We start from the raw sequence: 26680 nt of genomic DNA on the forward strand, positions 1-26680 counted from the left end.
GAGGGCAAACTGAGGCCTGCCTGGACTGGCCACTCCAGCGGCCTAGAGCCTGCACCACCCGGGCAGGGAGGTTCCAGGAGTGCTGCCACCCGTCCCCACTGCTGGATCCAGAGGCAGGGTCGGCACGGCCGCTGAGTGCCCCTTTGCCCTGCGGGAGGGCCTGGCTGCAGCATGCTGCAGAAGGCGGCCTCCCGCCCCGTGCCGTTCCCCTAGAGCAGGCTGGGAGAGAGGGGAGTTGGCTGGGCCAGACTAATTTCCCAGATGATGGGAAGTAACGCCAGTAAAAAACATCAGCTGCCCCCCGCCCCAAACACTACAATGAATGCTACAAAAATGCAGACTCAATATAAAAAAAAAGTAGAAAAACAAAATCTACCTCAATTCTATCAAAGAAATGTTTAGAAGTCAATACACTGCAAGTTCCCAGATGGCAGGAAATCTTTCCACATCACTTTATCTACATAGTCTTTAGCAGAGCTTAAGTTCAGCAATTCTGCAATGTAATGTTCTTGCAAAATCAAAAATGATATCTTTGATAGCTAGCCTTCGTTTGATCAGTTCACCAACTACAGTCGACCCCTCAACAACACAGGTTTAAGGGCATCAATCCTTTGAAAAGTTGAAAATCCACATGTAACTTTATAGTCAGCCTTCCATATCCATGGTTCTGAATCCAAAGATTAATCAATCAACTAGGGATTGTGTAGTACTGTAGACATATTCAGCGCGGGGGAAAAAAATTCTGCACACCAGTGGACCCGCGTAGCTCAAACCTATGTTGTTCAAGGGTCAAAACTGTATTCCTCGAGGCTACTTGCTCCACTGTTAGGAAAACCCTGTAGAAACTTGCTGATGATGAGTCAGAATCTACCTTGGTTTCTTTAATGAGTTCTACATTCAGTAGGAATTATAAACAAGAGCCCGTCCAAGAATTAGAACATAGCCATATACTCGGGTCCTCTGTCCATTTTTCATGTAACAAAGTTACCAGACCCCCACACTAGAAGGATTCTAGTAAATTAATGCTTCTCTCAAAACGTTAATTTATAATGTGAGTATGTGGTCTCTTTCTTTCTGCCCATTCAAGTTCACGATGACAGAGTTCACGTCTTTACGTTTCCACTGTACACCTAGCACAGTGCCTAGTACAAACAAGCCTGATAACTGTTTGTTCAATGGATGTTCAATGGATTTGGACACATATTTAATGTTTCATTTGCCCAGCACAGAAACTGTGTGCAGAGTGATATCCTAAAACTCTGTATTCATAAAAAATACTGTTTGGGGGAAAATGCCTTGATCTCTGATCACTTTTCTTTTGAAGACAATTTGATTTTTGAGGAAGAGTAGGACAAGGCCATATGATTTATTGTTCGTGAATTTTGGTAACTAGAAATCAAATTCCTTGTGAGGAATTATTCATGATACTCCCTGCGTATCGTTCCTAACCTCCCATTCTCAAGTCACCAACTCCAACAAAACCTATTTTTAAGTAGATGGAATATACAGTCCATCGCTGAGCAGTGCCTTAACTGGTAGATGCAGAAAAGGGACGCAGTATTATAAATATTATAAAAGCAAGTATCAGCAGAAACTAGTAGCATCAACGCAACTTGACATGGATGGAAAATAGAAATGTAAAGGCAGAAAAGATGGCTTGATTAGCACAAAGCCAATTCTGAGGATATCAGTTCTGCTCGCCTGTCACAATGCAACTGGGTGTTAAAGAACCCTCCATAGAAACTAGCTAACAACTGCATGCAATCATTAAGAAAACTCCTTAAACAGTCACCAGACTGAACTTTGTGGTGATACCTTTCTCTCTTCCATCTTACTGCTGACCACATGCCACTTTTGTTCCAAGAGTGCCACGCTCTGTTCTGTCTTTGAACCGGATCCTGAGTCATCACGGCTGAGAAGCATTAGCCTGCCCTTGTCAAGCAGCTGATTGTAAGTCTCTTCCTTGGCTTTGAGCTGGGAATAGAGTTCCTATAAGAAAGAGCAAGAAAGAGGTCAGTAATGCCAATTTCTTCAAAGACACCCATACACAGATGTATGAGCATAGTTTGGAAAAGCTGAGGAAGGTCTCATTTGGATTAAAATCCTTCCTTTTAGATTCAACTGATGAACAATTAGGGAGTGAAACCCACCATTCTTCCTTAACATAAAGATAATTTTGTCACCAACAGAATTTTTTAAGGACCAGTGACACAAAAATGGACCCCAATAATTTATTTCTCCTTTTCCTGAGGGATTTGCCTAGAAATTACATTGCCTTTTGTTCTCGGACACTTTCTTAAAACACTGTCAGTTTCTATTGGATTTCCCTAAACCGTCCCCTACTAAGACGTCTTTTTCTTTTCTTTCCCCTGCTTTTTTTTTTCATTTTTTTTGGCTGTGCTGCATGGGCAAGCAGGATCTTAGTTCCCCAACCACGGATTGAACCTGTGGCCCCTACAGTGGAAGTGTGGAGTCTTAACCACTGGACCACCAGGGAAGCCCCAGTAGTCTTTTTCTTAAATACCACCATGTCTGTGTTAGGTATTTGTCTTCTTGATGCTTTCACTTTCAAATCAATATTGTATCAGACAATCTGATTAACTTGAAATTTGCCAGCTCACCAGGGTATTTCTTGCCAATTCTTCCCCGTTGCTACTGCTGCCTATCATAGGATGTTAGAAACCTGTATATACGCAGCAGCCCCCCAGCACTATTTTATCAGTAAAAGTGTACTACTCGGTAGACTCCCAGATGCACGTCTCTGTGACTTCATAAAGGAGCTACTGAATATGGGATGCCTGTGATCAACTTCAAGAAATCTATTACCATGTGTGTATCAAGTTGTTCCCTGGCTGTTTCAGGAAGTCCTCCTGTGGGCTTCGATGCAGAAAGCTGGGTCTCCATTCTAGTCAGATCCAAGAGGAAATCTTCAATTTCACTATGGAAACCCTGGGCCTTTTGAGAAAAGACATCAGAAAGGTCAGCAGTCAATTCTAGTTTCCAAAGTAAACTCTCTAAATGATCACACAAGTAATTTTTAAGGGAGGCATTGGGTGCTGCTCTCAGGCAGGGTTGCTCTGTTGCTGGATGAGCACAGGGCCAACATATTTTTACAACTCAGCAGAATCCTTCAGGCCTCGCTGTAACACAGAGATGTCTGATACAACCTGATGAACTGACTAAGGTACTGCTGAATTTGGATATGGAGGGACCTGACTTGATCCAAGAAATAGCCTGATCTGTGAACAAGGTTTGTCACAGCAACGATCTCCTAACTTTGAGTAGGAGATGGAGAGGCACTGGACCATAAACTAATCCAAAAAGAATGACCCAATTAAAAGCTGTTCTTTCCAGACAAGTCTAGCACAGAATTGACCTTCCTCTCAAGGCAGACGGTTCTACACCAAACTGCTTTCCTTTCGTTGACTGAGATGCACTTTCTTCCAAATGTCATGTGCACAGCTCCACGGGGCACTGACGGAGCTGGTTAGTGGACGGAGCGTGTACCTGCTGCAGAGTCGACTGAAGCTGCTGCTCCCTCTCCTCTGTCTTTTGTAACACTGACTCCCAGCACTGGTTCATGGTTTCCAAACGGCTCCTTAAGCTGCTGGCATCGTCTCCAGCACTAGACTCAAGAAGCTCATTGCCAGCTTTGTTGACTGTTTCCACTGTGGCTTGATGGGCCAGAACATCATTTTTTAGAACCTAAAAAATGTTGAACAACATAATTTATCTCTACAGGTATCATTAAGCCTGGCTTTCTAAGGTATGCACAACACCAAAAAGCTTCTGGTGGCAGTACCCGATCTCAAACCAATAGGCTTAGAGATAAAAAACGACAATACTTACATGGTGCTTTGCGAGCTCAACTTCAATGACTTTTGGGTCTCCACTTACTGGTCTCTGAGCGTCCAGCAACTCCTCAGTGTGAGTCAGCCAGCTCATTAGTTCCTCTAAGGCATGTTGGAACTGGCCAAGGGCCAAGAGAGCACCTTCCAGCTTATGCTACTCAGAAAATGATACGAAGGGAAGGTTTGTTAGGAAATTAGGTAGCAGTAAACAGTGGTCCACGTGACGCGCTCTGCCATCTGCCTTACCTGTCTGTGAGCAATTTTCTCACCCAGGTTCTCCCAGAGGTGTTTGAGTTCTGTCAGGGGTTCTCGGATAATATCTCTGTCCGTTTCGTCAGTAGCTTTCTTTAACATTAGTTCACCCTGGTGATTGAGCTTCTCCATCTCAATTTGCTGTTGGTAAACTTCCACTTTGAACTCCTACCAAAGACATACTAAATGTTAACAGCACAACAAGTCTTTAAAAGCTAAAATGGGACTTCTCTGGTGGCCCGGGGGTTAAGAGTCCGCCTGCCAGTGCAGGGGACATGTGTTTGATCCCTGGTGTGAGAAGATTCCACATGCTACAGGGCAGGTAAGCCTGTGCACCACTAAAAACTGAAGTCTGTGCTCCACAACAAGAGAAGCCACGATGAGAAGCTGCACACTGCAGCTGGACTGTAGCCAGCCCCCACTCACCGCAACTGGAGAAAGACGGCGCACAGCAACGAAGACTGAGCACAGCCGAGAACAAGACAACTTGCCACCCAACCAAAACAGACAAAACCAAAAAAGAAGCAATCCTCCTTCAAAAACCGTTCCCAGGTACAAACCTTCATTTCATTTAACTGATCTTTAACAGTGTTGAGGTCGGTGCCGACAGGGGGCATTGTGCAGAGTTTAATCACAGTGTTATCTAGCCAGTCAAACATAGCCTAAAATAAAAAAAAAATACAAATAAGCAGTCAAAAAACAAAAATAAGACAAATCACGAGACAATTAGCATCATCTCTGCTAAACAGAGTTAAATCAAAGTACCTTATGCTGTTTGTGCACTGAAGTTGGGGAAAGAGATAGAGATAATGATCTTTACTTCAGTAATATGGAGACTTAAGAATGAAGCCAACATGACTGGAATAATGTCCAAAATAAACTACAATTTGGAAAAGCTAAATATGAAAAAATAAATAAATAAAACACCAACGTCTCACAGCCAGCTAGCAAGCCCACGATGTGCCACAGCTATCGTGCCACACTGTGCTTCAGGACAACCTGGGTTTGGAATTTCTAACAAGCAATGACTTTGACAGCAAGGCCAGCTTCACTCTATAGCCTCCACGAGGATAAATTATATGATAAGCATGCAAAGAAAAGCATGGTAAAAAGCCTAAGCTTCTGATGTCAGAACTTTCCTCATTAGAAGTGGGAAACCAGCTAGAAATACAGCGCGAGCACCTCTGGTTTGAGAATGCTGCAGTCCGGGGAAGGTGACCCACTCACAACGGACAGAGAAACGACAGCACCTGTGTTTCCGCAGTGGTCACCCTCGGCCTCTCACCTGAAGAGTGTCCTGGTACTGCACAGCAGCTTGCATGGCATCCTCAAGCTTTTCCAGCCTCTCTCTCCATGTTTTGTTTAAGTTCTCCCAGGCATTGTTCATCTAGGGGAAAAACAGTCAATCAGATTCCCCAATTCACCCCACGCTTGGTGTGAGTCCGCTCATGTTTCACCTGAACCCCCTGTCCACTTCTCCACACCTCATCAATGCTCTTCTTCACTTCCGGCTTCTCAGTTTCTCCGCAGGCAAAAATCAAATCTGCTCCAAGGATTCGAATAAACTCCAATTCCTCATGCAGACCATCTGTCTCTTCCTTAATAGTCTACATGAAAATGAACAGAACATTAGCTAAAACAGAAAGAGGAACAGAACTTCCCAAACTTTGCAAATGTAATTTATACCCCATCAAGAGCAGATGCCACACAGAATGATCAATTTCATTAAAGTCTTTCAGTGTTCTCAACATTTCACTCACCTAAATAGTGGAGCTTCACAGTCTGGTTATTTTTCTAATACATACATCAAATATGTTTTTAAATATTAACATTAAATATATAAAATAATTTGAGAAAGGCGCAATGAGCGTCAATAATTTTAGCAAAGGTCTGCAGAGATTATAATCTATAACCAGAAGTCTATAACGGAGAAGGATATCAACAAGGATAAAATAAGAGTATAAGTCACAAATTTAAGAGCTGGGAGATGTGCAAAATAGGAATACTAGACTATATAGTCCTGAAGAAAGTCAGTTCTGTGCCAGATTCTAAAAATTGGTTCGTGGATTGTCAATGACAGAGGTGAGGAGGTGGAAAACGGCCGACATAAAAGAGACATAAGAGAAAGAATACAGAATATCAAGACTATCTTGGCTTGTCCTAAATGGACAAGATGAGGTAAGAAATGCATTTAATAAAAACTAAGCTCCACCCAAATACTAAACAAAGGTATGTCAAAGTATGGATGGTAAGTCCAGAGTTTATTTTCTTTTCTATTTCCTATTTTTCAACATTAATCGAGAAATAAGGTACACCAAAGTGAGGACTAAATTCAGAAATGAAAGCAAACCCAGATTTTTGAAGCACATTCTAATAATTTGAATTGTTAAGTTTAAAACTGATGACAGAGCTTTTGTGTGACGGATCTGCTGTGTATCACAACGGGTGACTGCATGTACCTACACAAGTGGTAAAGCCTGTACACTAAAAAAAGAAATTTACTATAATGAGCCCCACACCCCAAGTATAAAGGCATACTATTAAACTTAAAAAAAAAAAAAAAAGAAAAAAACAAAAACAACTTTTAAGGCACTCAGCCCGGCTAAGCAGCTAACACAACATACTTGGCTAACGCGCTTTCCTGGAAGAGGTTTTGTTTTCTTACCTCGGCAGCTTCAACCTGTTGCTTGATGATGGATGGGTCAATGCCAGGGCTTTCCAAGTCATGCACGATGTCCTGGGTATCTTTGATAGTGGTGAGGAGGGCTGCCATGTCATACCAGAACTTCTCTGCTAGCTCAAGGACATCGAGGAATTTAATCTCTCGCTCTTCTGCCCGAGCTTTGATGTCCTCCCAGAAGAACACCATTTGATCCAACTTGTCCTGGATCTCTGAGAGGGGATAGGAGAGTGAGCAAGACTTCTCTAAGGGCTGCGATCAGCCTCATCAGATATTAGATCTAATCCTCGTACTTTCACTGAAATGATACTTTAAAAGGCTCTAAAAATACATTACTGAAAGAGAATTTCCTATCTTAGCTTTATTATTTCCATATTCTCATTTTCCACTTGTGTTGGCCTCCCACATAAAGAGATCACAGAGGTAATGTGGAAATGAGTTCTCTGTTAAAAAAGTATTGCTAAGACGCTTATAAAGGGGCTTGGATGAAAACTCTATTTCTAGTATTCTGTGTGGAACCTGGTATGTTTCCCATGGAAATTGTATAAAAAGGTAGCTATGTTCTTCCCACTATTGGTACAGCTGTTTCCTCATATTAAGTGGGTAAAGGAGCACTTGTTTCCTGGCCTGGGAATCTAACTACCAATTGTAATCTTGTTTCAAAGGAGAGACGTGTTCTGAATTCTAAATGATTTGTAGAATACTCATTACTTGGGTACTGTCTTTGCATTCAATGAAATACATCTGGTGGGATGCTGGAGGTAACCACAGCTTAGAATTTAAGATTTTTTAAAACAAATTATTAATCAAGCACCTTTTGCAGCCAGATCCTTGTCAGCTCCTTGAGATCGCCCAATGAGTTCTTCTCCACGGCGCTTCAGGGCCTCGAAGGATGGCTGCAGTTTTTCCAGCTCCACGGTGGCACTCTTGTTCTCGCTGATGCACTCTCTGATCTTGTCCACTTCAGCAGGAATCAGCGGTGGCATTCGCAGGCGAGAGGAAAGACTCTCCAGAGTTTCCAACATGGGCTCAATTTTATCATGGAACTAAACAAATATTGGACCATTAGCCATCACAGCAGTACTGCATCACACTTCTGGGGTAAACGTTAGGGATTAAAGCCAGTGTAAATATTTACTCCTGTTTAGGATAAAACCTGTGCTCAAACTAGCCCTAGGACTGTCAAGTGTTGGCTGTGGCTAAGAAACCATTTTGGGTACAGTACACTAGAGCTGGACCATCAGAAAAGTATTTGATGACTCAAAAAGCTATTACTTCATATACCAAAAATCAACTCACATTGTTAACGGTGCTACAATAGTTTCCCTATTCCAACTAATGTGATGAAAAAGGGACAAGACTATGGAACCAGTGAGAGTCAGTGTGTCAACATCTCAGATGACAGCTGCATGCAACAGATTAGACCAACAAGTTAGATGCCCTCCACCAACTGTGTAAATGGATGGGGAACTCAATATGCTACATGACTTGGAGTTTAAAAGTACCATGGCATGCAATTCAACAACCCACCGGATGTAATAGTGAGAAAGGAAAATGTTGGCATGATGAAAGATAATTGGGGAAGGTCAAATCTAACCTTATTCCAAGAGAACAACTACTCTTCCCACTTTTCTATATGTTTTATAACATATCTATAATTGTAAAGTTGTGATTTATAATATGAAGCAGAGAGGGGAGAAAAGGGAGCAAAATAGATAAGCCTGCCCCCTAAAGCCAACTCTGGATTCATTAACTAGAATAAGGCTCACCAACTGTTAAATGTCATATAGGAAATAACAAGGTAAACAAAATCCCTTCCCATCACTCCTTCACTTATAGGTTATGCCCCAAATGAAACTGGTACAATAGACTGCATTAGTAAAATTTATACCACTAAAGTTAAGGCAAGTTTCCTTGTAAATAACCCTCTCAATTCTCAGCTTCATAAGAACACCCTAATCCCAATGGGGGTGGGTACCTTACCTCTGTAATCTGTAATGGTGGGCGCAGTCAACACAACAATGAAATGTGACGATGTGGGGAAGACAGGAGCAGGCAGCAACAACACAAAGTAACACATTCCACAATGTGAGTGAGAGATGGGACGGAAGGTGGGGGAGAAACTTGAGTAAGTACAAATATTAACCAAGAATATTGACTAAACATAGGAATAAATTACCCAGACATAACAGTAATATATTAGTTGAAAAGTATGTAGTTACATGCTTTAAACTCCACTGCTGGTGGCTTGTTTCTCCTTGGCTCTAACTTCTCCCTAGTCAAGTATCTTTCTCTGAACGAGGAGCAAGCTGGTGGCCTCTTGAGTAGGAAAATGAACGTGCTGTCTACATCTTGAAAGCAACAGGTCCAATAGCAATCTGACTTCACTTGAGGTATTTGTTGCTTCAAGATGAATTTACCCAAAATCACCTCTGTTAAAGGATCACCACGATATCAAGTTTTCAAGAAAACCATACAGACAATTGATACACCAGCCAAGATGCATTTCACCCTCCTCCTAGTTGTCAGTGTAACCAATGCTTCCTGGGATAAAAATGCAAATGGGCAAAGGCTCCCAGTCTCTTGATAATGTATCACCAGCATACATGGTCTGGACATTCCTGGGCATAGGGACATACTGATACAGAGCCTCCTGCTTAGACTAAAGGACAGCTGAAGGTTATATGAGTTTAAGACACAGACATACCTGAGCCGACTGGGAAATAGCCTCGTCCAGAGCCAGGGCCCGCTGGCGCACCTCCTCTTTTATTTGGGCATATGTGTTTTCTGCTTTCTGGTATTTTTCTTCCACCATTTGCCCCTCTTCAGGGTTTAGCTCCTTCAGTTGAGGGCCTATCTTTAGCAGTTTATCAATATGAGGTTTGTGTTCAGCAATGGATTCCCTCAGTTGCTATGTAAAAAAACATGGATTAAAATAAAGTGAGTCTTTTTATACCAGTTTGTTTGTTTAAATACTGTGATCAGAGCTCATACCAATGGAACAAACTAAATCGCTAAAATCCAGCAAGTCCCAACATCTCACCATTTATGGAGGGGGCGAAATCTAAGTCTTAGGGCACTGACTCTAATACCCTTGATTTTTAAAAGCCAGTTCAGATATTCCGCCACCCAAGAAGCTTCCCAGAGACAGCCTCCCTCACTCTTGCCCTCAAAACAAAAGTATCTCACTGCCTTCTGCACTTATAAGTACTTCTCTGTATTTCACTGCAGTCTCAAAGATTTAATGTCCGTCTCCCTGTGCGGACTGGGAGACACTAAACAGGACAAACTACAAATAATATTTCTGGGAATCCAACTGCTCCTTGACTCTACGGCTGGCTACTTCCAGTTCAATCTCCCTGTTATAGGAATACAGAGATAGGAGTAAGCACAAGCCATATACAAATAAAATAAACATTAAAAAACCATCTTTGATGGTAATACCATCAGCTGAAGTGTCTACAAATTTTCCTTTCATCTTAAGTCTCTGCAGCAAATTGCTTTCTGACATTCCTGAGTTGGGGCTCTCACTCCAGCTGGGGCCTAACCACAAGGAAAAAGGCCACCCAACCACACCCAAGTCTGAGAACACTCTGTTGATGCTGGAAAGATTTTAAGTTTCCTTGATTTTCATGTGGTGCTTTGTTTACTTCTGTAATACTCACATTCCTGACATCTCCATAATCTCATTCTTTAACTGATTCACATTAAAGAACAAAGGAAATATTTCAGATATGTATTTTTACTATGCAAAGAAATTCTAATGGGTTAAGAATTAACTTCAAAACAGACTTACACTTGTTAGGTACTCATAAACAGGCTGTTTCTCAAACTGTGCAGACCATCTCCAGTTGTGCAATTAAATAAAACTCGGCATGCTCCTTACCCTCATCTCCTCTTGCTGCTGCCTGAGCTGCTCATGATCAATAGCTGGAGGAGGCAACTGTGCTATGAGAGCCCGAGTCTCCTCAATCCAGGGGCTGAGTTCCTCATAAGTTTCCCAAAACTGGTTCACCAAGACCTGTGCCCGCTCCAGGCGTGCGTAACGCTCTGAATTGAGCAGACTAATGGCTTCGTATTGCTGTATCAGAGACTCTGTCTTTTCCTATGGACAACAAAAAGAAGTGTAAATGTTACTACCATGATGAATCCTTCTTTAAATAAAAAATGTAAGTAGATATACACTAAAAAGTATAAAGGAATATACACTACAATGCAAAAAAAAAAAAAAAATCAATTAATCCAGTAAGATTACAAGTGATTTTTATATTCTTTATACTTAACTGAATTTTTGAATTTTCCTATCACACATATGCATTATTTCTATAATTTTTAAAACATGAAAGTAGCTTTGCCAACAGTAAAATAGCACAAGCACAACACAGCAAAAACAGCCCGTCAGTAAGTACCTGTCACAACTTTAGATCCAGCATTATTGCAATAGGTCGGTTTGACTGTATCAGGGGCTACGGTGGGGATTCGCTCATCAACTTTCATCTGTCTTTTCTTCTCTGATAAGAGTGTCTACAAACCCGCTATTTATACTTTACACGTTTAGGATGAGCAGGTCAATTTATGAAGATTTCTGAGGAAATAGTAGTTACCCATGCCCTTTACAAAAAAGGCTTCCTTTGTGACTCAGCTGGTAAAGAATCCACCTGTAATGTGGGAGACCTGGGTTCGATCCCTGGAGAGTGGAAATGCTACCCACTCTGGTATTCTGGCCTGGAGAATTCCATGGACTGTTTCGTCCACGGGGTCACAAAGAGTCGGACGTGACTCAGCGACTTTCAATTTATAAGCAAAACAAAACTGGTGTACAAATGGACTCTGTTGGCCAATTCTTTTACAAATGGGTAACGATTTTTTTAAGAAGGATCTAAGGCAATGGCACCCCACTCCAGTACTCTTGCCTGGAAAATCCCATGGACGGAGGAACCTGGTAGGCTGCTGTCCATGGGGTCGCTAGGAGTCGGGTACAGGCCTGAGCAGCTTCACTTTGAGTTTTCACTTTCATGCATTGGAGAAGGAAATGGCAACCCACTCCAGTGTTCTTGCCTGGAGAATCCCAGGGACGGGGGAGCCTGGTGGGCTGCCATCTCTGGGGTCACACAGGGTCAGACATGACTGAAGCGACTTAGCAGCAGCAGCAGCAAGGTCCGTCTAGTCAAGGCTATGGTTTTTCCAATGGTCATGTATGATGTGAGAGTTGGACTGTGAACAAAGCTGAGCGCCGAAGAATTGATGCTTTTGAACTGTGGTGTTGGAGAAGACTCTTGAGAGTCCCTTGGACTGCAAGGAGATCCAACTACTCCATCCTAAAGGAGATCAGTCCTGGGTGTTCATTGGAAGGACTGATGCTGAAGCTAAAACTCCAGTATTTTGGCTACCTCATGTGAAGAGCTGACTCATTGGAAAAGACTCTGATGCTGGGAGGGATTGGGGGCAGGAGGAGAAGGGGATGAGAGAGGATGAGATGGCCAGATGGCATCACCAACTTGACGGACATGAGTTTGAGTGAACTCTGGGAGATGGTGATGGACAGGGAGGCCTGGTGTGCTGTGATTCATGGGGTTGCAAAGAGTTGGACATGACTGAGAGACTGAACTGAACTGAATTGAAAGCAGGAATTAATATCTGGATCTGGTTCTGAAAAATCTATCTACCTGGAAACATAACTCCTTACAGACTGAGGACAAGGAGCAATTCCTCTGTTATTAAGAACATGGATTTGCAATGCATTTCACATCATACATACAGTACGGCTATTTAGACATTTGTGAACATAGGGTGAGGAGTCTGAATTCCCTAGGACATCATCTTGGACTTAAATATCACTACAGTCGGACACGACTGAGCGACTTCACTTTCACTTTTTTCTTTCATGCATTGGAGAAGGAAATGGCAACCCACTCCAGTATTCTTGCCTGGAGAATCCCAGGGACGGGGGAGCCTGGTGGGCTGCCGTCTATGGGGTCACACAGAGACAGACACGACTGAAGTGACTTAGCATAGCATAGCATAGCATCAGTAATAGAGAGGAAAAAAAAAACCCTTCTTAAACTATCATTTCACAATTGTACTTCCAAATCACCATGAGCAAGATAACAATATGGTGAATAAATACATGTAGTTTACCTGCAGTACGGCTTTTTGCTCCTCCCCACATGTGCCAAAGATTTCACCACGATGACTGAAGAGTTCATCCATGGAATCTTTGTGTCGAATGATGTCAATGGAGAAAGCCTTTGAAAAGTAAACCATTGTTAAGTAACACAAGGACCCTGAGCCTGAGTTAGTGAAAAGTCAGACATACTCTTATGGAAAATCCGTTGCTTTAATAAAGTCACATTAAAAATTGTTCTTAAGAAGTTTGACACTTTGTCTATCCACCAATGCTTATTTTTCAGTAGCTTACAAAAATATCTTCCGCCCTGAAAACCCACATAGAAAATTGCTAACTATTCTTTCCTGGATTAACAGACCTATTTCTCCCTTTTCACAAAGCGAAAAATCCCTTCTTCATCCTAACCAAATATTTATAAAATTAAGTCTCTATCCACCATCATGACTCTAAATCATTCTACTTGACTTGGAATAGCCAGAAACTCTGTGCCAGTCACTTTAAGTGATTGAGGATTCTTCTCGCTCAGAACAAAGTGACTGTGCCAGTGACTTACCTTCTGAACCTGCAGCTGAGCTGTGGTCTGGTCCTGTTCCAGGCGAATTGGACCTAGGGCCATCAGTTTCCGTTTTGTTTCAGCAACCCAAGCTAGCTCTGCATCAGCAGCTTGCTCATACTGACAGACATATTGAAGAAAAATGGATACATTACAGCCAGTGTCTTCCTTCTAAGAATTCTAACTTATTCAACACAGAAAGGCCTAGATTTTTCAGTAATGCGGTTTACATCTCACAAAGTAAAGCCCAAATTGGTGAGAACTTCATAAAAGTCACAAATCCAAGATGCAGACAATTTAGCATTGATTATATTTCAACAAACATGAGTCGATCCTATTCCAACGTCTTTGGAAAGACATTACAGAACCCAGTCAATGGTTCCATAGCTAGAAATAACAATGGAAACTAAGACTCTTCAAAAGAAATACACTTTCTAATGAGAGTACTTTTATGAGACTGTGCTCTCTTTCTGCCAATCTTTTTTCCTGTCCACACACGAAACAGCAGTAGTAGTATGTTTAAATACAAACTTCACATGGCAGCAGAGGCTGAGCTGAGTTAACTTGGACGTACTCGCTTAGTGAAGAAGTGTAAGACCCCAGAAGAACAGCAAACCTTTAAATGGAACGCAATAAGCAATGACGTGTCATACGCAATGACATCAACAACAAGGGAACATGTTCTGTGCGGCCACTGTTTAATAAGGGCCCCTCAACCTTTTGTCTTCCTTATCAATGTTGCCCAATTATACTAATATTTAAAGAGAAGTTCCCAAGTGTGATAAATCTCATACTGAAATATCTGGCCAAGATTTGGAATCAAAACAAACTTCTGTGGGGTTCAGAAAGCATCTACTTATCACCATGAACCCAAGGGGTCATGTTATATTTTGTACCATGGCACATTAATAGGTGCATATCCACCTACAAAGAAAAACAACTTTTCCCAGAAAGCAGGAAGGACAAATGATTGAGGGAAACATGACACCTGTGTTTACGGAGAGGGTTCTATTTTGGATGACTCTGCTATTTTGGTTAGCATATTTGATAGTAATTATAGTTCTGGGTTCTGTCCCCTCTTCCATCTAATGCTGAAACAGTTGATTATGTCAAACTAAGACTGATGCATTTAGACCTTTTCGATCTAGATATTATCTACCCTCATCACCATCTGCCTCTAAGCAGGGCATCAGCAAGGAAAGGGCCCCCATACTCTCTTTTCCAAGTTCTTTTCTCCTCAAAGGGGTCACGTATCTTCAGTCAAACCTAGATCCACCCTCACATAACTTCCTACCACTGAGATAATTTGCTGCATCAGATTTAGCTTGATCTCATTTATTCCTATTCCTGAAACTGTATGTATGTGGGTCATAGTTTTGTACTTCCCATATATGTATCCCTGCTGCCTAAAATATTAATGCAGGGGTGTTTATAAAGATTACCTGTTGTGATCTCTGAATAGCAGCATCAATTTCATCCACCCTTTGTCCAACAGTGTCACTGACCAGCTTGTACTGTTCGTTGGCGTCGGACACGAGTTTATCCAGCCCTTCTCTGGCTCTCCAGGGCACCAGCTCTAAGAGAGCACGGCTCACCTCATTCACTGTGTCCAACACCAGCCTGTGCTCCATGACCTCCTTCTTTAGTTCCTAAAGAGGGAAAAAAGTTTTCAGGCCATCTCTTGCTAAATTAAGCACATTAGCAGCTGTGCTGGGTGGAAAATGCTCTCTCTACCACACATCCCAGCAGGGCTCTGACCTCCTTCCTTCACTTATTTTTTTTCTTGTCTCAGATTTTTCAGTCACTCCACAGCCTGACTTTAGGCTCAGCTGCTTAGAACTGTCAGCAAGACTTTTTAGGCCAGACTGTCTCTGGGTAACATGAATGGTATTTCTTGTATTTTTTCTCCTTACTTCAATAGAAATGATAAATAATGCTTTAATCATAGGCATTCATTTACCTCAACAAATGCACTGTATTTCTGTGCATCTAGAACTGCACAAGGTCCTGCAGGAGAATTAGAGGTGACTATGAGGTACTCTTTTAGAGAGTGAACTATGACAGTAAGTTCTAAAATGTTCCATATGAAGCAAGCTTCCTAGGGTGTTCAGATCCAATCTTTTTCTTCTTCAGACCATGATAAATGCTCTTATATAGGCCTGTCCTAACTTATTTTCCACGAATAAACAGAAAACAAAGCAGACAGAAATTTTTGGTTTAGATTTCAGGTAAAGATAGATGGTGTAAAACTCAAGAATTTGAACTTCAGGATTCTAAGAGAAAAATTCTTTCCCTTTACAGTGTGGGATGTCAGCTCACCTTCTGTCTCTGCTGAAACTGGGGTATTTGTTCCCCTGTGGGGGACTGTCCTCCGCTGGCTGCCAGCTCCTCCTCTACCTCCCTCAGCCACCCGGTCAGTTCCTCATATGTGGACTGGAACTTGGTGGCCAGCTGCCGGGCTTGCTCTAAGGTTCTGAGAGCCTTGGAGCTAGTGACTGTGATGTCTGCATAGCGAGTCTTTATGCCATCCAGCTTCTCTTGAATGAGCAATACCTCTTCACCTGTGGGAGACAGCACACAGTTTATTCATGTCTAATAGGCTACAAGGGAGCCCTTTTAACTTCTCTTTATTCAAGTCAGAGCTTAACTTTTATGGATACTCTCTCCCTATGGCAGGGATTTCACCTAGCGTCCCACACCAAGGGAAGTGGGAAAGAAACCTTCAATCAATAAAAGAAATGACTTCTGAGATTATTAGGATCTGAGTTTGACTGCAGGTTTTTCTAGACACTTTCAGCATCTTTCAGTAAATGCTGGTATTCAACATATTGGAGGGCAGGGAGAGTTTTCATCTATAACCAGATCTAAGATAATACAGCATTTCAATGAAAGATTTAGCAGGAAATAGAAACCCAAGCCCCAGTCGCCAGGAAGCACACGGTAATATAATCAGTGAGTATTAAGCCCCTCCCATCTACAAAGAGAAGTGGCCGGTGCAGAGTGCTGATTAAGGTCTGTATGACCAGGCGCTAAGACATGCACTTTTCAAAGTACCTGTGGTTTGTTTCAGAAGAGCCTGACCGTTTTTAATAGCTTGATCTACATTCTTCTTTCTATTAACAATTTCTTCATTTAAAGCCTGAAAGGAAAGAACACCATTAATCCTAAAACTATGACACAACAAAGTGGAAGAAATGTGAGCCCCTTAAGAGACCAAATTTAAAGTAAGGAGATGAATATCAGTTTAAACATGAGATATTCGATTCCTTCGTTTTCTCTTTGGTTACCCCTTTAATTACTCAAAGCAATGAAATCAGATACTTATAGGCAAGCAAGCCTTCCTTTGATGAGAAGAGATTTAGGACTTAATCCACTTTACTAACCTATTGGTACCAAACCTGAACCCAAGAAAGGTAGAAGCAGAATTCAGCCAAAATGTCTACCATGTCCAAAACAAAGGATAAGGCATAGAGTTCAAGAAAAGATAATCAGCAAGAACAGGCCAACTTAAATCAGAATCCTAGTTAAAAACTCTCAATATCTGAAGAGCACTGACTTCTGAAGTCAATGAAGTAGAAGAATCTAAGATCATTACTAACAAACAAAACAAAAAAAATCGCTTTGCTGATTTTACCATTTCCAAAGAAATTCCATAAAAACAAAACAAAAAGGGCAAATTGTTCTTTCTACTAAGATGACCCAGAATTCCTGCACTTCGAGCATATAAATTCTAGAAACATTTAAAAAGTTACCACTATATGATCAAATGTTGAGTACTGTTAAGTAATCTGGTTTTCTTAAAGTTTTGGGCATCCCTGGTGGCTCAGATGGTAAAGAATCTGCCTGCAATGCAGGAGACCTGGGTTTGATCCCTGGGTCACGAAGATCCCTTGGAGGAGGAAATGGCAACCCACTCTAGTATTCTTGCCTAGAGAATTCTATCGACAAGAGGAGTCTGGCAGGCTACAGTCCATGGGGTTGCAGAGGGTTGGACATGACTGAGTGACTGACACTTCGTTAAAGTACATACTCCTCCGCATAACTGCTCAAGTGGAGCTGAATGATACATTCCTGAGTGATGTAAAACATGAGTTGGAACTGAGATGGCCCCTGATTACACTCTGGATCACCTTCTAGAATTAATGATTCAGTTTGTTAAGTATAAGTATTTCCATGGACTTATCAAAAAATAGATTAGTCCTTAGCAACAAGTCTGTAACTAAGTACTTGTGTATAAAATAAATTTGAAATGTTTGGAATTGAAAAAAAAAAAAAGGGGGGGGAGAGAGAGAAAGAAATGAAGACAAACATGAATTAAAATGACAAAATAACTTAGTAACATAACCAATAAGAATGGAAAGCATGAATACCAGGTGGTCAGCATGCTGCTTCTCCAGGACATCCTGTCTGTAATCCTTTACGAACACTGAACTGAGCTTGTCCTCAACCTCAGCCAGCCAGTTGAGCACCTCCACCTCATCCTCCCCGAAAAGCCTAGCATTAGACAGTGCTTGTTCAAGCAGGGCTGCTTTCCGGCCGCACCGGTCTTGAATCTCACTGAATCGGGCCTGCAACGAGTCTAGCCTTTCTGACAGCACACCCTGCTCTGCGGGACTTGTCAGGGAGGAGAGGGACTGCCCAACTGTGACTGCCTGGTGCACATCTGCTGCATGGCTTTCTATTTCCTCCTCCAGAGCCTGGAAATCCAGATGGAAAAAATGAATAACAGAAACAAAATAAATGAAAAGTAAACATGAGACAATGAATCACAAATGATATAATAAATTAAACAATAATATATAAGTTTACCTACGGAAGGGTAAAAATAACATAAAAACAGAACAAAAAGCTGTTTTTTCTGAGGGTAGCCTATACGTCCAATTCTATTTTTACTTGAAGAATGTGACTAGTCCAATTAATAAGTGGACCATACTTTAAGTGAAACTTATTTTTTAAAAAAGGCAAAAATACATCTTTTAGAATGCTGCAGGAAGTTTTCTAGGATTTCTGATTCCAGTTTTGTGTTTTCATTTACCACAACTACTTCATACCTTGTGCCGAATGATCTGCTGCTGTATTTTAGCAGTCTGGGTGCCAACAGGTTCTGAGTTGGCGAGCTTTTTCTCTGTGACAGATAAGAAGTCAGAAATAGGCTCAGCTGTCTCATGGAATTGTTTGGCCAGAACCAGGATATCTTCCAGCTGTTTCTGCCTACACGAATATATAGAACAAGCTGCTCAGGCAAAAAGTCACATTAAAACTGTTAACAGTACTATATTCAGTAAGAGACCAATCTTAACCAGGCACATTTGAAATATCAATAGCAAACAGAACACACAAAAAACAGCACTTTGCTGTTTTAGAAGCTTGCAGTACAGTATTTAGGTTCTGTCATGACCTTGTAAGGTAGGCAAACATTATGCCACTATTATAAAAAGAGAAAACCAAGCCTGAAGGCTTAAAGAAAGATCTGTCCAGATTGCCCACAGGGTAGCAATGGTACAGTGAGAATTAGAATCAGACCTTCTACTCTTTCTCCTGTAGGATGTAGCATGTCCATCCTCTGTACATGTGACCAAAATAATGTTTAAAGGAGTAGAAAATCGATCAGTCTTCATTTCCCTTTTCCCTGTCACTGCTACCTTCACTTATGATGAACAGAAAAGACAGCATTTGAAGAGCACAAGTAGACCAAGCTATGAACAAGAACTTCCTTCCTATCGCCCCTGAATCAGTCAGGCTTCTAGTAATTTCAAGCCTCAGACCATAACTTTGAATTCTGATTTAAGGCAAAAAAATAACCTCAAACTAGCTGAATTTGCTAAGGCAAATGGCAGCCAAAAGAACTATGTACTTTATAATTGGAATCTTGAATCTAGAATCTTAAATCTTATTTAACATAACATCCATACTAAGTGTGGATTTCAAATACCCTATAGATTAAAATCAGCCAATTGCAAAGGAGAGGGGAAGCCTGAATGCTGAAGGCAGCCTAATAAACAAAAGACACAAAAACAACCACAGAACTATATTAGCACACAGAGTAATAATCAAAGGCCACGCGATGACTTTGGCCATTAAGATCAGACTACGTGCTGTGTTATTTGAAAAGGGCCTGGGTGATGGGAAATACTTTTATTTCAGTAAAACTTTACTAAACATCTGCTTTGTGCCAGGTCTTATGCTGGGTACTCTGGACAAACGTATATGAATAATAAATGATTTAATATAAAGACCTGCCATTTGAATTATCTGGAAATGTAATGTTTGAGTATAAAGAAAAATGTATTTCTAGATGCTATTTTTAAATGTCAATATAAAGTACAGAGTTTCCTTTCTTAGTTTATGTCAACCTTCAAATTACATCTTCAATCAGTACAACTAAAACATAAAATATAATCTTAAATAAATTGCTTGGTGGTTTATTTTCATTGGTTAATGACCTGCTTAAAGATTTTACTTTTTGCTTTAAACTTTAAAAAACATTCTTATATTTTATATTGGAGTACAGCTGATTAATAAAATTAATGTTAGTTTCATTAGTGTTTCAGGTTTACAGCAAAGTGATTCAGTTATATATATATACATGTGTCTATTTTTTCCAAATTTTAAATTTTAAAAATTTAATTCTTAAAGAACTGTCCTAGACTTCTAGATCTTTCTGATTCATCTATGATTCAAGGGTCTGAAAATCTGAAGAAATCACTGTTAACAAGATTTGGGGCAGAAAAGAGAAGAGCTAAAATCATTTGAAGGCATCAAAAATACAATATTAAAGAACCTACACAGAATTCTTCAGGATGCCTTAACAAATGATGCTGCTCTTGGGATTTCTCTTTAAAACACTGGTCCAGAAACTGTGTTCGGAGCATGGAAGCAAGTAGGATAGAAGAAAAGATTCATAAATAGATACATTAGGAACAATCATGACTTTAGTGAGCTTAAGGACCTGGGAGGTAGGCACATAAAATAATGACCATAACACAAGGTACACATAAAGAGTTAGGGTAGTTAAGAGGAAGATGAAACTAGTCTATGCTTGGGAATAAAGAAAAGCTTCATAAAAGCAGGGGAGATGAACAAAAGTCTTTCATAGAAGATGGAACACCATCAGCAAAGACAGAATTAGGAAACTGACAGAAGACACTGAAGAACCGAATATGGTTTACTTTGACCATAAAGAATGAGAAGAAGAGCAGAAACTAAGAAGACTCTTGAGAGTCCCTTGGACTGCAAGGAGATCCAACCAGTCCATCCTAAAGGAGACCAGTCGGGGGTGTTCATCGGAAGGTCTGATGTTGAAGCTGAAACTCCAGTACTTTGGCCACCTCATGTGAAGAGTTGACTCACTGGAAAAGACCCTGATGCTGGGAAGGATTGGGGACAGGAGAAGGGGACGACAGAGGATGAGATGGCTGGATGGCATCACCGACTCGATGGACACGGGTCTGGGTGGACTCCGGGAGTTGGTGATGGACAGGGAGGCCTGGCGTACTGTGGTTCATGGGGTCACAAAGAGTTGGACACAACTGAGTGACTGAACTGAAGAAAGGTGGGTTAGGGCCACCTCTGAATGGTGGTTAATGAGACTATTTTATAGGCAACAGGCAGTCATTAGATGTCTCTGACTGTGCAGAGGGAAGGCCTGAGGGGAAACAGCAGTAGAGTGGTTAAGGTTAGCTAGTTAGGAGGCTGCCCTCAGGTGAGCTACCTCATGGGAACAAGCCCAAGTGAGAGTTCATAAGTCATGAACTGAGGCAAGTGAGTTGGAATCAGAGAAATGGATGGAGAGGAAAGATACTGTAGACATAAAATAGATAAAATTTAGTATACTGAAAGATATGGGACACAAAGCAGGGGAGGGAAAAAAATGGTAAAAAGAAAATGAGGCTGAGGTTTTAAACCCAGGTAGTTGGAAGGTCAATGGTACTATTACTGGAAATGGATGCAAAGAGAGAAGAAAAAAAGCAGTGCAATTTGGAAATGAAAGTAAGTTGAATTCTTTCGTTTCTCCTACTAACACGGGCAAGTAAAAACTTTGTAGCTCAGATGAGAAACAAGCAAGCCATGAACAGGTAAAGAGACTGAAGAGGGGGTTACGTGAAGACTACCCATAGCTATCTAAATAATAAGTGATCAACTCTATGACTCTCATACTCATTTCTGATTCATTACCATTTACTTTTAAAACTGGGAACAGTATCAGCTGAAAGTAAAGACCCAGTGTGACTTATTAAGCTCGAGTGACACTGGACTAACTGATAGCTATGGAAAGAGAGAGAACGCATCTCTGTGGAGGAGAGAAGTACACTGCCCGCCTGTAGCTTTTGGTGAAGACAGTCCATGCAACTCTTGAATGCTCATTTAATAGAACCACAGGCTAGCTCCTAGATGTAGGAACATCTAATACTGGGATAAGTTAACAGAAAAGAAACATGATACATTTCAATTCCAAGTATCAAAAACATTATTTATAAATATTAATGGGAAAAAAAAGAAATCTGTTTCCAAAACTCAGAAAATTACTTGGCTGGATTGTAGAAATCCACGTCTGTCATTTGGAAGCATGATTATATTGCAACTGAAAACCACCACAGAGCAATGAGTCTCCCAGCTCTCAGAAACTTACAGAAGAGCTGAGGCTCATTTCCTGAGAGTCACTCTGGTTATGAGGATCATCTCTTAAAACTTATCCCTCTTCAAGATAAAAGCCGTTAAACACCTCCAGAGCTCCATGAGCATCATCCAGGGGCTTTTACAGCATCTCAGTGACACAAGTCAAAAACCATCTCTGACTTCTTTCTCAAAAGCCCCTTGGCTTTACCTGGCTGTTGCCTTGCTGAGTAGTCCAGTCCATCTACTTTCAAGACTCTCCAACTGTCCAGTGATCTTCTCTCTATCAGCCAGCTCAGCTGACTGTGCTATTCTGCCTCCTTCTGCTTGAAGCATGTCTACTGTGGCCTTTCGATCATCTAGTAGCCTCTGGAGCAACTGATGTACATGTTTAAAGAGAATGAAATGTGATAACATGGGGTCACTTTAAAATCTGAAATAAGGAAAACATACAAAATCCAAAACCCTCGCCTCACTGAGCCCTAAGTTTAACTGAACAAGGAAGTTTTTTTTTTTCCCCTCAACCTGAGGCAAAAACACGAGATATAATTCCTACCAGTCATATAAACTTTTCCTACACTCAGGTTTTTAAATGGAGCAGTGACTGTCATTAATTTGAACCAAGAGAAAAAGGCACGGAAGTGGAAATCAAACCAAGGGGGGCGGGGAACCAGAGAGAACCTTATACATGATATGCAACATTATTTAGAATAGTGCCGACCCTAAAAACATTCAAAATCTCTTAAGATAAAGTGGTGACAAACACTGAGACAGGATAAGTGAACAAGCAAAACTGCTCAGTTCAACATATGGCACGGTAAACTAGGAGATTACAAAGGTGATGAAGATCAATTTCCATCTTTCTTTTCTGGATCACACAAGGTGGGTTAGGATTCTACTAAACTCCTAACTGTGCTCCTGAAACTATAAGCAAATCGTGTTGTCTGTCATTCCCTTCGGCTGTTACAGTTCACTGCCCCAACATTCTCACTTACCTTCTGTTCTTGGATCTGGGCTTTCACCACTTTATACTCAGCAGATGGAGGCTTCTGATTGGCTATGAGCTCCTCAGTGTCTGCCAACCAGCTGAGCAATGGCTCCAAGGCATCTTGGAACTTCCCACAATGCAACAAAGCCTCTTGCAGTTGTGCGATTCTTTGTGCAACCTGTTTCACAGATACGGAGGAGAAAGGGGAGAGTTCTGAAATGACTTATCCCTTTTTGTAACTCCAGGTTGGAATGACTAAGGTTTTATTTGCATTCAGGTGCCATGGAAACCTGAAACTTCCATATCTTTTTTCTATGCCCTCCGTTCACTCACCTTTTTATTTAGTGTGTTCCACCGAGCGTTGATTTCTTCCATGTCATGTTCCAAACCCTGCACATCACAGTTTTTTCCGGCGCTCTGAATCAAGCCCTGGCCAAGTCCATTCACCTGTTGCAGTTTCATCTGGAGAGGATCCACCTGTTCTTTCTGAAACATCTAGATAATTGTAAGCCAAAGAAGATTTAATCTATAGGCATGACAGTGACTGGTTATTCTTGGAGGAGGCATGCTTTAACAAAGGAGGGCTAGGGGGTAACAAGACAAAACAAGCCACTTGTACAAGAAGTATCAAGTAAGAATGTGGTTTCACATTTCAAAACATTCTCCTATGGACAAGCAATTACAGAGAGTTATGGCACTACCTGGGCATTTAAACCATGACTCATGGTTTGTTTCTGTTAATTTTTTAATGCAAAAAGCTCTTGAGAATAAAGATGCATCAGCCTCAAGTTACTATGAAAGTGTGATGCATTATCAATTCTAAACGGAAAGGGTGATACCGAATGACTAGTACTTAAGATTAAAAATACCTTGGGGAATAGCTTTACCCAACCATGATACATGCAATGCTCTTCTCTGACTAGGACTAATAATCAACCAAAACACATTAATGGTGTGAAAAATCCCAACCTCATAGCTTAATACCCCTGTGGCCATTTAATTCCATTCTGTTCCAAGGCCACAGACCACAAACAGCCAATAATCTTGAAATAGTATTCCTCTGATTACAAAGGGAAGTGGGCCAGTATTATAGAGAGATGTCCTTAACAACTTCAGACATATTTTAAGCAAGACTCAGATATACATAAAATATTTTAAAAACAATGATACTATACATCCATGTTTACCATGAAACAATGGAATTTTTTAACTGTAAACAAGTGTAACAAGCAATGTGACTGTTTCTTTCTAATGCAGTCAAGGTCCATTATTACTTAGAAATTTATAAAAGGAAACAAAGAGAACAGTACTTCTGCCACTCCAATGGTATTAAGGAAAAAAATGAAATAAATATTTGTCCCTAAGATCAGATTTCTCTCAATTGTCAGAGGATAAAATCAGCCACATTCCACTAGTCTGGATTTATTTCCATTCATTTTTCTCCCACATAAAGTTCCTTCAAACTCAGGGAGACAGGTGAATCAATGAAAGCTGAAGAATGCAAGAGAACAAAAATAAATGCAAAAGAAAATTATAAGTTTGGGTAAGACTAATTTTGGCCTATGTGAGACCACAGATCACACTAGGATTAGGAAACTGATTCTAGAAAGAATGGTCTGTGGCTGAACAAGTGAGTCACAAGGAGGAAAGGCGCCAGGGAACACAGAAAAAGGAAGGTTATAAAGGTAATTACCAGTGGGCTTCATTTTATACTACAATTTGATTACACCATATTTTGTTAGGCAACACTACCCAGCAGTTCAGCTAAAAATGACTGTTACTCCAATAACATGGTTCCTAGAGAAAGCAAGTGCTATGATTCTACTTTGCATTAAACGGGCTTTCACTGAAGAAAAATCAGAGCAGAGGGGAAAAAACAACAGCAACATGGCTGTGGGAGGGGCTGGAAAGGTGAAGGGAGCAGAAATGCCGAAGGTGTCCAGTCCACACCGAAGAGCCCCCATTTACCCAGCCATCAAGTCCTGTCTCATGCTGTGACCGATATGCAATTTTTCCTGTGTAGTCCAATACGGCAGCCGACAGTTACGTGTGGCTATTTAACTAGAAATTCAGTTCCTCCACCCCAATAGCCTCATTTCATGGGGTCAAGGGGTCAAAGGCCATGTGTGGCTAAGGGTCTAACGTACTGGGCAACAGAGAATACCTCCATCTTGGCAAGAAGCTCTACTGGTATCAGTGTAAATCATACAGAAAAGTAAAAACATAATTTAAGTAGCTTGACAATCTCTTCCATATAATAGAGCCAATTCTTTTCTTAAAATTTGGATTTACTTTGCTCGTGAACATTTCACATAACGTATTTGAGATTTCTTCAGTTCCCATGTCCACTCTATGGATTGACAGGGAATGGGTATTTGTCTTTTTTCCCCAGAAGTTTAAAAATATATGAAAATGCCTCTATATACTAGTACTCTTTAAATATTTATAGTGAACACAAGTGAACAGAATGTTAAAGAAAATAAATCTGCAAACACTTGCTTTCTCTTAATTCCCAAATAAAGCTGTTGCGCAACACTTGCGCTTTTAGACACAATTCCTGCTCCTTAGTATTTCGTGGTGCATAGACTGTGCCGTGTTACTCACTAACCAGTGCTGGCAGATGTTTCCCAGAGCTGAACACTAGTAAAAATTATTGCATGGCTGTAAGATGCAACAGGGACATAAAACAGAAAATTTCCCAAAGAACTTCTTAAAACACTTTTATCTACAGTAATACCACATTCTCCCAGCTTTCATCCTGACTGATCCTTTTTTGATATCCTTCACGCACTTCCTCTTTCTCTTCTAGATCTCCAAATGTTAGCCTTAGAGGGGCAGAGATAAGGGTAGGATGCCAGTCCTGAGCCCTTTTCTCAATCTACACTCCCCTAAATTCTACCCATTCCTATGGCATTCCTTACCATAATAAATGCTTATTACTCTAAAAATTATATATATATTGTGAATTTCAAATCTAAATATCCAACTATTTTCCTTAATATTGCCATATACCATTCCAAAGTTGAATAGTACACCTGCTAATTTCCTCTCCCCCAATGCTACTCTTCCCTGAGCAATTCGCTACTGCCCCCACTGTATGGCGTGAGCCTAACTGACACCATCTTGGGCCCTTAAGAGTTTCTCCTGTCCTTCTGCTGACCCCACCCAGGACTGTAGTGTACAGTAAATCACTTCTCCGTTGTCAAGGGCTTTGTAGATAATAGACACTGTTTAATAATCATCAGGACCAGGTAGCCCCTATGCTCTGTTAGTCCCCAAACAATGAAAACCTTTGCTGATGTATACTCCTAGTGCCCATAGAGCAGAACCCATTCATAAATCTTGCCTTAGGAATACAAGTCCTTTTCCCAAGCACCGACCCCCACCCTCTAGGTTAACTGCAGAACTGTCCCAGTTGCCACCACGATGGTGCAGAGCGCAGCTGCAAATGCATCTGGGTAGTGGTCTCCCTGATGCTACCCTGAAAGTAAGTTGTTCGGTTGCTCAATTGTGTCTGACTCTTTTGTGACCCCATGCACACTGTAGCCCACCAGGCTACTCTGTCCATGGGATTTTCCAGGCAAGAAGACTGGAATGGGCAGTCATTTCTTTCTTG

General features: G+C 41.1%; 1 protein-coding gene across 23 annotated transcripts in view; it reads right to left on the reverse strand.

The window, feature by feature from the left end:
* Positions 1-26680, reverse strand: part of MACF1 (microtubule actin crosslinking factor 1) — a 340946-nt gene that overhangs the window by 32250 nt on the left and 282016 nt on the right. For 17 of the 23 annotated variants that reach the window (XM_070786798.1, XM_070786806.1, XM_070786805.1 and 14 more), the window contains 22 exons: positions 23398-23559; positions 23072-23242; positions 22288-22454; positions 18515-18674; positions 17834-18160; positions 16518-16602; positions 15783-16024; positions 14906-15112; positions 13464-13583; positions 12922-13029; positions 10670-10888; positions 9491-9694; positions 7598-7829; positions 6769-6995; positions 5588-5710; positions 5389-5490; positions 4664-4765; positions 4098-4271; positions 3850-4005; positions 3508-3705; positions 2827-2955; positions 1816-1989 (listed from right to left, as the gene is read on the reverse strand). In XM_070786798.1, coding sequence (XP_070642899.1) covers positions 1816-1989; positions 2827-2955; positions 3508-3705; positions 3850-4005; positions 4098-4271; positions 4664-4765; positions 5389-5490; positions 5588-5710; positions 6769-6995; positions 7598-7829; positions 9491-9694; positions 10670-10888; positions 12922-13029; positions 13464-13583; positions 14906-15112; positions 15783-16024; positions 16518-16602; positions 17834-18160; positions 18515-18674; positions 22288-22454; positions 23072-23242; positions 23398-23559 — 3789 coding nt within the window. The remainder of the gene's footprint in view (positions 1-1815; positions 1990-2826; positions 2956-3507; positions 3706-3849; positions 4006-4097; positions 4272-4663; positions 4766-5388; positions 5491-5587; positions 5711-6768; positions 6996-7597; positions 7830-9490; positions 9695-10669; positions 10889-12921; positions 13030-13463; positions 13584-14905; positions 15113-15782; positions 16025-16517; positions 16603-17833; positions 18161-18514; positions 18675-22287; positions 22455-23071; positions 23243-23397; positions 23560-26680) is intronic. The other 6 variants (XM_070786801.1, XM_070786802.1, XM_070786795.1 and 3 more) reach the window with 1 other exon arrangement.

The sequence above is a fragment of the Bos indicus genome, chromosome 3 (assembly GCF_029378745.1).
Source record: "Bos indicus isolate NIAB-ARS_2022 breed Sahiwal x Tharparkar chromosome 3, NIAB-ARS_B.indTharparkar_mat_pri_1.0, whole genome shotgun sequence".
Taxonomy (NCBI): Eukaryota; Metazoa; Chordata; class Mammalia; order Artiodactyla; family Bovidae; genus Bos; species Bos indicus.